The sequence below is a fragment of the Maylandia zebra genome, linkage group LG18 (genome assembly GCF_041146795.1).
Source record: "Maylandia zebra isolate NMK-2024a linkage group LG18, Mzebra_GT3a, whole genome shotgun sequence".
NCBI classification, from domain to species: domain Eukaryota; kingdom Metazoa; phylum Chordata; class Actinopteri; order Cichliformes; family Cichlidae; genus Maylandia; species Maylandia zebra.
In genome coordinates this window covers 25,271,946-25,286,437 of record NC_135184.1, presented here as the reverse complement: position 1 = coordinate 25,286,437, position 14,492 = coordinate 25,271,946, and the positions used below count along the sequence as shown (strand labels likewise).

The window sequence follows — 14,492 nt, the reverse complement described above, 5'->3', positions numbered from 1 at the left end:
AAAGCGCCCCTCGACAGCCAAACCCATCTGTTCTCTGATTGGATTGTTACATTTGTGATTGACATGACATTGACCAATCAGATGAAAGGAAGAAAAATAGGGTCAAAATCCGTACTTGTAACTTGCAGGGGGTTTTTTTCTAAGTCCACACACAAATCTTTTTTACACATACAAATCTTTTTTACGCACACACAAATCTGTTTTACACATACAAATCTTTTTTACGCACACACAAATCTTTTTTACGCACACACAAATCTTTTTTACACACACAAATCTTTTTTACACATACAAATCTTTTTTACACACACACAAATCTTTTTTACACACATACAAATCTTTTTTACGCACACACAAATCTGTTTTACACATACAAATCTTTTTTACGCACACACAAATCTTTTTTACACACACAAATCTTTTTTACACATACAAATCTTTTTTACACATACAAATCTTTTTTACGCACACACAAATCTTTTTTACACATACAAATCTTTTTTACGCACACACAAATTCTTTTTACACATACAAATCTTTTTTACGCACACACAAATCTTTTTTACACATACAAATCTTTTTTACACATACAAATCTTTTTTACGCACACACAAATCTTTTTTACACATACAAATCTTTTTTACGCACACACAAATTCTTTTTACACATACAAATCTTTTTTACGCACACAAATCTTTTTTACACATACAAATCTTTTTTACACATACAAATCTTTTTTACAAGTACAAAATATTTATGACCACATTTTGAGCCCATAGAAATAGGACAATTTCTTTGAATTCACAGAAACGTTCTTGTTTTATAATTACTGCACAATCTGGGCAACGAGCTAATTTAATCAGCCAATTTTCTTTGGTCATTTTACACATTTATTTATTCCAATTTATGCTCAAAGAGTATCACTGAAATATTTATTTCATTACAGCAGCATTTTTTTATTATGTGGAAAAACTTAGTTGTACTGTTCAAATAGTCGTTTGTTTTTCTTTCTTACGACGTCTCAGTGCTTTGATTTTTAACTAAACTTATTTTCACCGATGGACAGTTTCACTGGTCGAGCCCACTTTAGATCAGTGGGCTATAGTGCCACATAATGTAAGATGAGTTTGACATCCCTGAATTAGACTCAAACACACTTCACAAGATTAATGTTGGATTCTTTTAATATGTAATACTGAATTTAATAAACACCGGCAGCCTTGCAGAGCACGCTGACAACAAACTAATAGTAATTAATAAAAATGATGCACAGGTTTTAAGACGCTGTAACAAAGCCTATATTCATCAGCATAGCGATGTGTCAGGATCTAACAATTTATATAAACTGCTGTCCTGTGATTCCCCTGAGATGTCACATTTATCCAGAGAAAGCTCCGAGCTCTCAGCCAGCTGTCAATAGAGTGAGAATAGTAGGAAACTAAAACTCATATGTAATTCATCCATTACTATTTTGTTTTTTTAAACAGCTGTCCTTTTACTTAATTTTACTTCAATCTACCCAACACATGTCCCTCAAAAGAAAATATAGAGAGCATGCAAGGATCAATAAGAACTGAATCTTTCACCGCAAAACAAATATCATGATAACAATATTACTGAACACAGTCAACATCCTTTTTGCTTGTTTTGTTTCTGGCTTTAGGATTCAGTCTTTGCTGAACGTCTGTGCGTTGACGTGGCTGCTGTTTGATGTTTCACAATGTTGAACTCTGATTACGGCTGTCCGGGAAGTCAGTTTGAAATCTGGACTGTAAATAACCTCATAGATTTTTGTACAAAAACATTATCTGACAAATGCAGGAGGAAAGAAATAAATACAAGCAGTTCCAACTGAGCGGTGTTTTCTTAACGTTCACTATGTGTACAAAATGTGTGTCTGCGTACTTTGTGTGCATTTGTAAGGACCCCAATTTAAGCTTTATACATTTATAAAATGTGCACGCAGTGTCTATTTGTGAATTGATTTCAACAGCAACCAGAATTACTCAGCCGTTTGTTTACTGTTTCCCAACTTTTAGGCTTTGATGACTAATTATTAACTGGTTCAGAAGAACAAGGTTCTACTCTGCTCTGCTTTGTGAATTAATTCCTGCAAAATGTGTCTCAGGTCTCTTGGATTTGTCCTGATTTTATTTCCTGGAGTGCTTCTCGGTGAGGACATTTATTTATTTATTTGAAGTTGTTGGTTATATATCTAATGTGCGTTTTTATGGGGCTTGTTTGTTTGTTTTTATTGTATTTCAGCACAGCGCTGTGACGCTCCCAGGCTTCATGGTTATTTTATCCCCGAACAAGAGACTTACTCTGACAGAACCATGATCACTTATTCCTGTGATAACGGATATAAACCTGTAGTGGAGGGTTGGTGGGCAACCAGTACCTGTGAACATGGGCAATGGTCTCATGAACCACAATGCATAGGTAAGTGTTACATATATATGTCTATACTGGGAATGGTAAATGTGCTTAAAAACTTAAATAAATATATATATATATATTATTAAAAGATTGTGTAATCAGTTGTCTCAAAACATAAGAAATAAGCTAAAAATCAGACTGATCAGCAAATAAAGACAATGTTCAATCTTATGTCAGGATGGTGAAGCTTTCATTTTAACTCTAAAAAAGTTATAAACTAAATAAAAAATAATATTATGAGGTACAGGACATACAAATCAGAGTTTGGGACTCCTAATTCTCTTTGAATTAACCGTTCATGCAGGGACACATTTTGCTGTTTGTGGAGTTTTAAAGTTAAATACCACAAATCACAGAAGTCCAAGCCTGTCAAGAATCATTCTGCCACGAATAAAAGAAAATTGCATTTCTTCCAAGAAAATACGTGTTTGTTAGGTTTTTTGTTTTGTTTTGGTCTGTTTGTTCTTTTTTTGTTGTTGTTTTGATTTGTTTTGTTTTGTTTTTTTCCCCTCCACTGTGATTAAGTTGTATTGTTGTTCATGTTGTATAAATAAGAAAACCAATAAAACATAAATTATAATTAAAAAGAAAATACATGTTGCTTGTCTTCATGGTTAAGATGGGAATTTGTCATTGATCGTGACTTTTATGAACACTTACACTAACCCTGAACCCCAACAGTTAATATTGTTAAACTGTTGATGGTGACTTTTGTCTGGTTTTCCTCAGATTTAAAGGAACAATTAAAAAAAACTTTCTTCCAGTAATTCCTTGAATTAACTCTTCACAACGTTTAATGCGACATGTTGCTGTTCGCAGTCAGAAAGTTTTAATTATGAATGTAAAAGTTACTCTGTGAAATCTCAAAGTGTTGATGGTGACTCTGGTCTGTTCTTCCACAGATGAAAGCAGCTGCCTTCCACCAACTATTCCCAATGGAAAGTACCCTGAAAACTCAAACAGCTGGTATGAGGATGGAAGTACACTAACGATAACATGCGATGGAGGATTTGAGCACCAAAACCAGATCAACACCACTACCTGTGGAAATGGAAAATGGTCCTCTGCACCAGTCTGTGAGAGTAAGTCTGCCACATGTTTGACTCCAGTTAGCTGTTCAACACTTTTTTTCTGCTTCTATTCATGACTTTTTATTTTTACAGGAAGTATGAGTGCATGCAGTGCACCTCCTAAAATCCCCCATGCAGTCATCATTCATGGATACCAGGAAGTGTTTGCAGCAGGTTCAGAAGTGCAGTATGAGTGTGAAGACAGATACACTGCACACACCGAGAAATCTGTTTGTATACAGGGAAACTGGACAGCAGTGCCAACATGCAGTAAGCTGACTGTTTACTGAGATCTGCATTTATGTATTTACTTTTTATGAATTGGCAATAATCCACAGTAAGTTTAAATACAACTGATTACATGACACTTGTATCAGTGCACAAATGAATGAGAATGTTTAGTGAATGATCAGGTGGTCAGAAATATAATAAATAAAAAATAATAAGTAGTCTGCAATCAATCGAAGTTTACAGTCTACAAATGATGCACGTTTAAACAGGAAGTGGACTGTCAGTGTCTGTTTACAGTCTTTTCTGCTGTTCATAGTGAAATTTAATAAAATACAAAAATACAAAAAAAAACAGATATTTAATACATATTACAGTGACTTTATCCTTTTATTTTTGGGTGTTTTTGAGCAGTAAAAGTTCTTGGATGCATATGTAGTGTGTGTAGAATATGTGATGTATTTTCTGTCTCTCTGACAGAGATTGAAACCAGACCAGGTGGTGAACATAATGAATCAACAGTTACAGAAACAGGAGACGGCAGTGTGATACAGCCAGGACATGGAGGTAGGTTATGATTTACATTATGTCTCAGTGGGGGTTAAAAGTTCTCTAGCATGAATACCTTGTTAACATAAAAATGACTGACAAACTTTATAAAATAATAATAGAGAAAATGTTCAAATTGGCCTAATCTCAAAGCAAAATAACTGTTTTGTATCTTTCAGGATCTTCAAATGAGAGAGACACACGTCTTCGTTATACAACAAGTAAATAAGTACATTATTTTCTCCTTGAATTTATTCATGCTGACCAATCAGAATGTTAAGTGCATTACCTCAGCGACAGTTTGGTATGTTTTCAGAAATATTCCTGCGTTTTCATTTCAGTTCAAAGTTGCGGAAACTTCCCTGTTATTGAAAATGCTGTTGCTCAGCAAACTTCACGATACTATTTGATATACCGATGCCAACGTTTGTACAGATTAGTGGGTCCAGAAAGAGTGAAGTGTATCAGCAGTGGCATGTGGTCAGACTTACCTGAGTGCAGAGGTATAAACACATCAATGATAATCATTTTTAAGGATCTCTTAAAGCGTTGGGGAGAAATTTTAATTTAATGGTTGTTTCTTGTGTCCAGCTAACTTCTGTGCTGTCAACACCAATGACAATCCTGCATACATATCTGTGGGAACTGTGCACATAGAAAATGGTGAGGAAGAGAGAGTGGAGTGTGTGAAACCACACAGCTGGTCGTTAGAACATTATTCTAAGGTTCGATGCATCAATGGAAGAGTGGAGGCAACTGAATGTAAGTATTACTGTAAACTCTATGTTTGAACGTGTCAGTCAGAAAAGAGTTTTCAGTGCTGTGTTGCCTACATGTTAACACGTTTTTATTACCTATAAGAAAGAAAACTTTGAAATAAATAAAACAACTGAACATGAATCGTTTTAATAACAACTACATTTTAAAAGCACTTAATGTCTCTGTGTGTCGTCATATCCAACCAAGCTTTTACAACTTTAAACTCCTTTAAACACACAGAAAAAAACTGCAGCAACTCTGCTGATTCACTGATTCGTTGTTGCCTTCATTACTTGTCACCAGAAGTACTGCACAGGCACCTGTCACACCTTGTAGTGTATGCTGCCGCCCTGACAGCTTCCCTTTCCCTGCACTAATGCCTGTGATGTGGAAATTATTAAAATGAGTAACAGATATACACAATAGATCTTATAGACCCGATGAATATGTATTTCTTTAACATACACAGGAAAGCTTTAAACAGCGTTTACTGTGTGATCACCTTTAATGAGGCTGATAAATATGTTGTTTACTTTGTGCCTCGTGTAAACACACGGGACTATTTAGTAAACAACCATATCCACTTCTATAGAAACTTCTGCCTCATGCAGTGATTTAAACAGTATCCCAGTAAAGTCGATTAAACAAATTATCAAACCTGATAAAAAACTGCCAGCAGCTTGTAGACATGTAGAAAACTGAACACACCTCATCTGCAAATGTTAAGTAACTGAAGTGTTCACACTGAGCTTCTGCATCACTGTTTACAGGTTGTAACTGGGCAGAGCATGCAGCGGTGAGTGTTCCTCTTTAAAAGAAATGCTGTTATTGCTCTGATTTAACGATGTTTCAATTGAAGAATGACATCTTGACTTTTATACTTAGTTTTCACACTTTCGTTATTTTCTCCTTTGTTTTTACATTTTAAAATTATATTTGTCATTTATTCATAAAACATCTGTTCTTCTAACCAGGGATTGTGTGACTAAACCTGTAGCTGAGGATTTGCTCACCACTTTGGAGCTTTTACAGGAGGAACCTGACTTATGATCGTATCGTCACAGCCTGTGTTAGCTTTTCATTTTCATCTTCAAAAATTTAAGAGAAAATGGTTTGTGTGCTCTTATTTGAGACACAAACACCACCAAACTGAATAAAGTCTCAGATTTTACCATCAAAACTGCTCCTGCTTTGTGTGTGTGTTTTATTTGTTTAGTATCTGAAGAGCACTGATTTAAACCTAGCTGTTGTCAGGTTTATATAATGGATTGTCATTTATGCTTAGAAATATTTACTCATACATGCTTATGTAACCAGGGGACTATTTTGTAAACAAACATATCCACTTCCATAGAAACTTTGTAGAAACTTGTAGACATGTAGAAAACTGAACACACCTCATCTGCAAATGTTAAGTAACTGAAGTGTTCACACTGAGCCTCTGCATCACTGTGTACAGGTTGTAACTGGGCAGAGCATGCAGTGGTGAGTGTTCCTCTTTGAAAGAAATGCTGTTATTGCTCTGATCTGTCATTTAAAGAGCTTTCATATGAAGAAACACATCTTGGTTTTTTGTTTGTTTGTTTTTTTTTGGGGGGGGGGGGGGTGTTTTCTTGTTTTTTGTTTTTACACTTGTAATTTATTCACAAAATATATTTTCTTCTAACCAGAGGTGCAAAGCACATCTGTAGCTGAGGATTTGATCACCACCTTGGAGCTTTTAAAGGAGACACCTGACATATGATCACATCATCACATCTTCATTGTCATCTTGGAGAGTGTGAGAGAAAATGATTTGTGTGCTCATATATGAAACAAACACCAGTGAACTGAATAAAGTCTCAGTATTTACTATCATTACTCCTGCTGCTCTTGATTTCAGGGTGTTCCTTTTCAGGGTGACAAGTTGCTGAAAGTTCTCACATGTGGTTTTCTTTTCTGGAGCCTCCAGACAGTCATACACCTACAAACTCACACATTTCTTTTTGCCGTTTGTTTGTTTTTGCAGTTTTGATTTATAGATCATGGCAAAACGTTTGAGAAAAACTTCATCACTTTTTACAAATGTGAAGAATGTTTAAACTATCGAATTGTCAAACAGTTCTGACCAAAGTTACGGGAAAAGCCTCATAAAAATAATAACTTTGTTTTTATTTCTTTACTGTTTTTAACCCTTTAAAGCCGGTCGGAGCGGGCACGCTCTGTTTTGCGTAACTATTTTTAAATCCTGGTAGCACTGCAACCACTTAAGCTAGCGCAATAATTTTTTTTGCATATGAAACCGGAGGAGTTGTGCTTACATCTTATGCCATCAGCTTGTCCTAGGTCACAGTTTCCTTCCACATATAGCTTTGCAAAAACTGCAGAAAAAGCGCTTGCAGCAACAAAAACATAATATTCCAGAAACACGCTTTGCCGATCCGATCAGCTGTTTGTAACACTTCCTACATTGGAATAGACATCAGTGCAAACTTTTGCATGTCCGCCATTACCTGCCCGAAACCGGAAGTGACGTCATTTTCGCGGAAATGTAGTTTTTTACCATCAGGGCCTCATGAGTCTATACTGGTGTTTTTAAAAGTTATCTTTGACTTTATGACTTTCTGTGTCGTTTCTGGGATGCTTAGGACTCATATTGCACTGCTGGAAATAGTTTATTTTGATGCATATGCTGCTTTTTTGCAAATTTGCAGTATAATATTTATTTTCGTTTTTCCTGCAGTATATAAAAATTGGTGTATTTCAAAAATAAAACTATGAAGACACTCAAAATAAATTTCCTGTGGGAGGAAACTATTTTGAGCAACTTTTTTGTATTTACAGTTTTGAGGGATAAGCCTCTTAAATTTCTCTATTATTAGAACAAGCTCTGAGTACAAGCTCCATAGAGGCTGGGGTCTATCACACCAGGCAAGACCCCAGGTGCAGGCTGTGTAAAGATGCCCCAGAGACAATCCAGCACATAACAGCAGGGTGCAAGATGCTAGCAGGCAAGGCATACATGGAACGCCATAACCAAGTGGCCGGCATAGTGTACAGGAACATCTGTGCCGAGTATAACCTGGAAGTCCCGAGGTCAAAATGGGAGATGCCCCCAAGGGTGGTGGAGAATGACCGAGCTAAGATCCTGTGGGACTTCCAGATACAGACGGACAAAATGGTGGTGGCTAACCAACCGGACATAGTGGTGGTAGACAAACAGAAGAAGACGGCCGTAGTGATCGATGTAGCTGTTCCGAATGACAGCAATATCAGGAAGAAGGAACACGAGAAGCTGGAGAAATGCCAAGGGCTCAGAGAAGAGCTCGAGAGGATGTGGAAGATGTCCAGAAGAGCGCAGTCCTGGGAACAGCCAACATACTGCGCAGGACCCTCAAGCTCCCAGGCCTCTGGTAGAGGACCCGAGCTTAAAGGATAAACCGCCCGCAGGGGCGTGCTGGGTGTTTTTATATATATATATATAATATATATAATGGTTGTATTGATGTATAGCAACTTGAAATGCTCCCAAAAATTGCACTACAGCATTTAAAAATATAATATAAGCTCTGGCGGACTTTGTTCTATGGTAGGTCTTAAAGGGTTAAAAACTGAATAATTTCCCAATTATCAAAACACTTTCTGAATGTTTAAAAAAGGTTCTTAAACATTTTATCGTACTGTGTGTGTGTGTGTGTGTGTGTGTGTGTGTGTGTGTGTGTGTGTGTGTGTGTGTGTGTGTGTGTGTATATATATATATATATACATACATATACACACATATATATATATATGTATATCTGTATATATATATATATGTGTGTGTATATATATATATATATATATATATATACACACACATATATATATATGTATATGTGCATATAAATAAAAAAATTCACCTCTCGCCCTGCGGGCGGTCTATCCTTCAAGCTCGGGTCTTCTAACAGAGGCCTGGGAGCTTAAAGGTCCTGCGCAGCGTCTTAACTGTTTCTAGGACTGCCCTCTTCTGGACAAAGATCTCGGATGTTGTTCCTGGGATCTGCTGGAGCCACCACACCTAGTGCTCCGATTACCACTGGGGCAACTGTTACCTTCACCCTCCACATCTTCTCAAGCTCTTCTCTGAGCCCTTGGTACTTCTCCAGCTTCTCGTGTTCCTTCTTCCTGATGTTGCTGTTATTCGGTATCGCTACATCTATACATCCACGTGAAATACTATGAATACTTTCCAGATGCAGTGTATGTATGACCAACAAATTTAAAAAAAAGCAGCCTAACACCCACAAAAGCAGATAGATCACTCATTACAGATTTTCCTTATTCAACTTATTCATAAGCTTCATAACAATGCCATGTGTTTACTTCCCCATCGTGCACAACCAGACGAGCCCAGACATATCTGACAGTTCGACACTTTACACTATTTCCTTTGCTTCCTTACCTGAGTGAGTCCTAAAGTGCATTTCTAGACTTGACTTTCCTTTAAATTCTTTCATGCAGACCTCACACTGATGCACAGCAACTTTCTGCAGTATTTATTTATGCAGACAACAAAAGAAAACAACACTTGCCAAAGTTACAGGCTACTCTGGAAAGGAGAGAGAGAAGCCGGTGACAACAACAACACCACTGCACTAGAGAACCAGCCCGTGGTTTGTATAACATACTTCTGCCAGACTTTCTCTCCCAGATGAACACTTCTGTAGTGGACTGTCAGGTGATCATGGCATCTAATGCACTTGCCACACTCCTCACACTGGTGTGCTTTCTCACCTGTAATAGAAATGGGTACAGTTAAAATACTGTTTTTAAGTGTTTTAACGCTGTACCATGTGACTGTGTGGAGGCAAAGCCACGAAAGTAACAAGTAAAACTAGAGAATAGCACTGCCGTCCCTTCCATGCTCACCAGAGTGTATTTTCTGATGTTTGGTCAGGTGATCGTGGCGTATGAAGGTTTTCCCACAAACATCACACTCATACCGCTCGTCATCATGGTGGACTCTGAGGTGAAGCCTGTCCAAGCCAATATAGAGAACTATAGCTATAAAAACGGCATATTAATAATTGAGAGTTTGAAACTTTTGTCATCATCAAGCCTCTCCAAAAGTCACTGGACTCACCTGTAGCAGCTGTCATTATGGAAACATCAGCCACAGATACCACAGAGGTCAGGTTTCTCTCCACCCTGAATCATCAAGTGCTCCTTTAAGGTTGTCCTGTGATGAGAACATTTCCAGCCATGTTCCAGTTACTCTGGTATGATGATTTTATAAATGTTCAGTTTGGCGCACCTTAAAGTCTTCTTTCTGAAAAATGGGAAAAACACAGATTTTGCCAAATCCTTCCGCCTCATATGAATTTGGTAAAAACAAATGTTCTTACTATACACCTGGAAACATTTTTAGTTGCTAGGCAGCCACGCCAAACCTGTTGGGATGCTGTAAACTCAAGTAAAGGAGAATCTAACTGTGCTTTCTTATATTTTCCCTCATTTTCCCTGATATCTGTTTCTTAACAAAAACACAGAGCTTGTAGAGATCTAGCTGACAATCAGAGAAACTCTGATTTTAAATCAAACACACATTAACCAGAAAACCTGTGCTTCTACATGTTTGATGTTTCGTAATGGTGACCTCTGATTACAGCAATCCGGGAAGTCTCTTTGAAATCTGGGATCTGTAAACAACCTCATAGAATTTATCCAAAACATTTTCTGAGAAATTCAGGATCAAATGAATAAACATGGACTTTTTCTGCCATATAAAAGTGAAATACTGAAGTGTTTTCTTGACAATGACTGCGTCTCACGGTCAGAAGGACTAAATATTCACAGTAAATGAGACAACAGGAGTAAAAAAAATATGAGTCTTTGTGCATTCATTTGTCTTTATTTTAGTCCTGTCAAAATTAACGCATCTGGAGTGCAGAATGACTCAAAATTCCTGAAATGTTTCTGTCAACGCCTTTCGGGCAGTTTGTCCAAACAGAGTTACCTTCGCACATGCGCAAATGGGCAGTTGATCTAGTAGTGACGGGCAGCTGAACCAATCAACTCAATATGGAAAATGATGAACACACATTGGCCCTCTCGATGGGAAATTTGAGTATTAAAAAAATAACAAGACGGAACAGTCGACCAACGTAAAGTATTATTATGCACATTGTGCAAGAAGGAATTTTCTTTTCACTAAAGCACCTCCAGCTTAAAATATCACATTGACGCAAAGCATACGTTAGCCGGGGATGCTGCTAGGACTTTGGTTAACGCGTCACTCAGCTTGCTACAAACCACTCACGGAGCATCGGGGACTCAGTAAGTCTACCTCGGAAATATTGACTGACACAATTGCCAAGTGGATTGCAAGAAACTGCATGAATGATGCATTGAATGATATTTAATCGTGATTAATCAAAATGAATCCACAGTAACCCTGTGATGAATCTGATTAAACATTTGTTTGACAGCAACAATACATATTATATATTAGTGTAAACTAACCTATTAGTATATAGTTTTTTTTGTTTTTGTTTTTAAAAGTTGTATTCCACAGGCGAGAACCTGTGCTGCAGTTTTTTTTTATTGGTTTGGCGCAGTTTTCACAAGCAATTGGTACATTTTCAAAACTCTTAGTACTTATATCACAACAGATCATCAAAAGTGCTCCTTTTTCAAACATTTCAGCATATTTTCAATTGTGTTAGTACAATACACATAATGACAAAATATCCTTTTCACTACACAAAATAAGTGTTTCATCTAAATAAATGTTTCGTTCACAGTTACTGCCTTTCATAATGTTATCACTATAAAATTTTTGATTTGCATCTCTTATTATTCAGTTTAATACATTTGTCTGTCATTTAATTCAACTGATCTTAATGTTTAATCAATGAATTCTTCATTATGTCCATGGATTTTCAACTTGACTGATTGTTGTCTGGTCATTTGTAAGTTACACATAAGTTACACATTGCTGCAAGAGCTTTCAATCTAGAAACACTATAATTGCTAATTGTTTCCCCTTGATGATCACAATTAGTTACCATATAAGTAGAACTGTGTTTGAGACTTTGCACTGTTCAAATATGGAGCAGGATAGACTCGTAGGGAGAGGAAACCTTCATCGAAGAGGTGGTGGTGCTCCTCGACAGAGAGGTGGTCTTCAGAGAAATGTAGGCAGAAGACAACGCACCATCATCTCTAATGAAGTCCGGGCCATCATTGTTGACCATGTGGTTAACAGAGGCTTTACCATGGCTGAGGCTGCCAGGTTGGTACAGCCTAATTTACAAAGGTCAACTGTCAGCTCGATCATCAGAACTTTTCACCAAGAAAACCGATATGTCTGCTATAGCAACTTCACTTCTAAAATATAGTACTCTATTGTATAGATGAACAACATGTAATTGTCAGTTTACAGTAATGTAATTTGTAATACTTCAATATTCACAGTATATGATTGTTCTCAGAATTAACAGGAGACAACCTGGTGGTGGTCGCCCACGTGTTTTGACTGACCAGCAGGAGTTGGCTGTGGTGGAAATGGTCAGGGCAAGGAATGACATGCGGCTAAAAAAACTAACTAAATTATGATTTTAGTGGGTGATGGAGCTGGACGCTGCTGTGAATCATCACAAGTATATTTTTGTTGATGCGGCCGGTTTCAATCTGGCAAAAACTAGACGCAGAGGACGTAACCTTATTGGACAAAGGGCTACCATCCAAGTCCCTGGACAACGTGGGGGAAACATCTCTATGTGTGCAGCTATATCTGAAGATGGTGTGGTAGGCTGTAGACTCTAAGTGCCCACAACAGCATCAAGCTTCTCTTGATCTTATCCATGCTGCGTTTGATGAGCACATTTTGAGAAGTCACAACTTGTGCCACGGTTTCAATCACAGCGGGCAGCCTTGTGGGGTTTTGATCAGCCATTTCCGCTTTCTTCAATTTCCGATAAGCTAGGGCCAAGCCAGCTCCGATCAGCAAGAACCCCGTTATCATGCTTCCGAAAAGGTAGATGTCTTCAATGTCCTCAATCGACAGTCCCGCCAGGCACACGACCCTCTAGTTCCTCCACCCATCCATCGTGTATCCGGCGGGGAACGTCCCTCCAGGACACTCGGGCTCACCCGAGCCCAGGCTTCTCATTGAAAGGAGAGTGTGAATTGCATTTAGGGACCAGTTGATCAAATCTATAATTCCTCTTTAAGGTTTTAACATATGCAGAAAGGCTTTAAACAGAGTTTACTGTGTGATCACCTTTAATGAGGCTGATAAATATGTTGTTTACTTTGTGCCTCGTGTAAACACAGGGGACTATTTAGTAAACAACCATATCCACTTCTATAGAAACTTCTGCCTCATGCAGTGATTTAAATAGTATCCCAGTAAAGTCGATTAAACAAAATATTAAACCTGATAAAAACTGTCAGCAGCTTGTAGACATGTAGAAAACTGAACACACCTCATCTGCAAATGTTAAGTAACTGAAGTGTTCACACTGAGCTTCTGCATCACTGTTTACAGGTTGTAACTGGGTGGAACATGCAGTGGTGAGTGTTCCTCTTTAAAAGAAATGCTGTTATTGCTCTGATCTGTCATTTAAAGATGCTTAAATGCAGAATCACAACTTGATTTTTTTACACTCGTAATTTATTCATAAAACATATTTTCTTCTAACCAGAGGTGCAAAGCACAGCTGTAGCTGAGGATTTCCTCAGCACCCTGGAGCTTTTAGAGGACACGCCTGACATATGATCACATCATCATTTTCATCTTTGAGAGTGTGAGAGAAAATGGTTTGTGTGCCCATATATGAAACAAAAACACAGCTGAACTGAATAAAGTCTCCTCCTCATAAAGACTCCTGCTGCTCTTTACTGTTCTTGTTTTTAGTGTTTATATCTGAAGAGCATCGATTTAAAATCAATCAGTTCTCAAATTGTGACCAAAGTTATAGGAAACAGTAAAGAAATGAGAAGAAGTAATCCTTCTTCTTCTTTTCTTTACTGTTTAAAAACACAATTATTTCCCAAATATCAAAACAAGTGTATTATTAAGATTATTGCACATTTCATTACACTCATATGCAGTGAATCTTTTTCAACATTCACCTACGGTAATGTTATAAAAACCACGCTGTTGCCTTCCTGTTAACACACACCTGAATGCTCTAGACCTGCAAAAAGCCAAAACCTCTGCTTTGATAGATGTACTTCACAGAACCACATAGTGCTCTGAAGACTCTTTTTTTCACATGACTGTACAGCATTGAAAACACAAAAACATTGCATATGTACAGGTTTTAGTGCGGTTTATGCTCCCACCCAGAATAGGTCTTTTTCTGGGAAGGTAAATGGTAAATGGCCTGTATTTGTATAGCGCTTTTTAAATATGCAAGGAAGGCCTTGCATATTTCAACAGGACAACACTAAACTGCATCCTGCACCATCTTTACAGCA

At 37.5% G+C, this 14,492-nt stretch overlaps 1 protein-coding gene and 1 long non-coding RNA gene across 3 annotated transcripts; one reads left to right on the top strand and one right to left on the bottom strand.

Moving 5' to 3' along the window:
• The first annotated feature begins 1,899 nt into the window (after positions 1–1,899).
• On the top strand, positions 1,900–13,876 carry LOC101468945 (complement factor H-related protein 1). 2 transcript variants are annotated; one of them, XM_024805981.2, is made up of 11 exons: positions 1,900–1,918; positions 2,040–2,172; positions 2,266–2,442; positions 3,342–3,521; positions 3,603–3,779; positions 4,218–4,304; positions 4,466–4,507; positions 4,628–4,789; positions 4,878–5,048; positions 13,558–13,583; positions 13,715–13,876. In XM_024805981.2, the coding sequence occupies exons 2-11, from the start codon at positions 2,118–2,120 to the stop codon at positions 13,733–13,735; spliced, it is 1,098 nt and encodes a 365-aa protein (XP_024661749.2). In that variant the 5' UTR covers positions 1,900–1,918; positions 2,040–2,117; the 3' UTR covers positions 13,736–13,876. The 2 variants fall into 2 exon arrangements, with proteins under 2 accessions (XP_024661749.2, XP_023010119.3); XM_023154351.3 differs by lacking the exons at positions 13,558–13,583; positions 13,715–13,876 and adding exons at positions 5,816–5,841; positions 6,020–6,225.
• Positions 9,577–10,601, bottom strand: LOC111501234 (uncharacterized). Its single transcript, XR_002721438.3, has 3 exons — positions 10,150–10,601; positions 9,936–10,042; positions 9,577–9,800 (listed from the first exon to the last, which is right to left on the bottom strand). It is a non-coding gene; the product is annotated as an uncharacterized LOC111501234 (long non-coding RNA).
• Positions 13,877–14,492: the final 616 nt, after the last annotated feature.

What these genes read in the sequence shown, in the direction of transcription:
- LOC101468945 (XM_024805981.2), top strand. Translation starts at nt 2,118, where the DNA reads ATGTGTCTCAGGTCTCTTGGATTTGTCCTGATTTTATTTCCTGGAGTG. An exon ending in TCATGAACCACAATGCATAG is followed by an intron (nt 2,443 to 3,341) that starts GTAAGTGTTACA and finishes GTTCTTCCACAG; the next exon opens with ATGAAAGCAGCTGCCTTCCA. An exon ending in AGACTTACCTGAGTGCAGAG is followed by an intron (nt 4,790 to 4,877) that starts GTATAAACACAT and finishes TCTTGTGTCCAG; the next exon opens with CTAACTTCTGTGCTGTCAAC.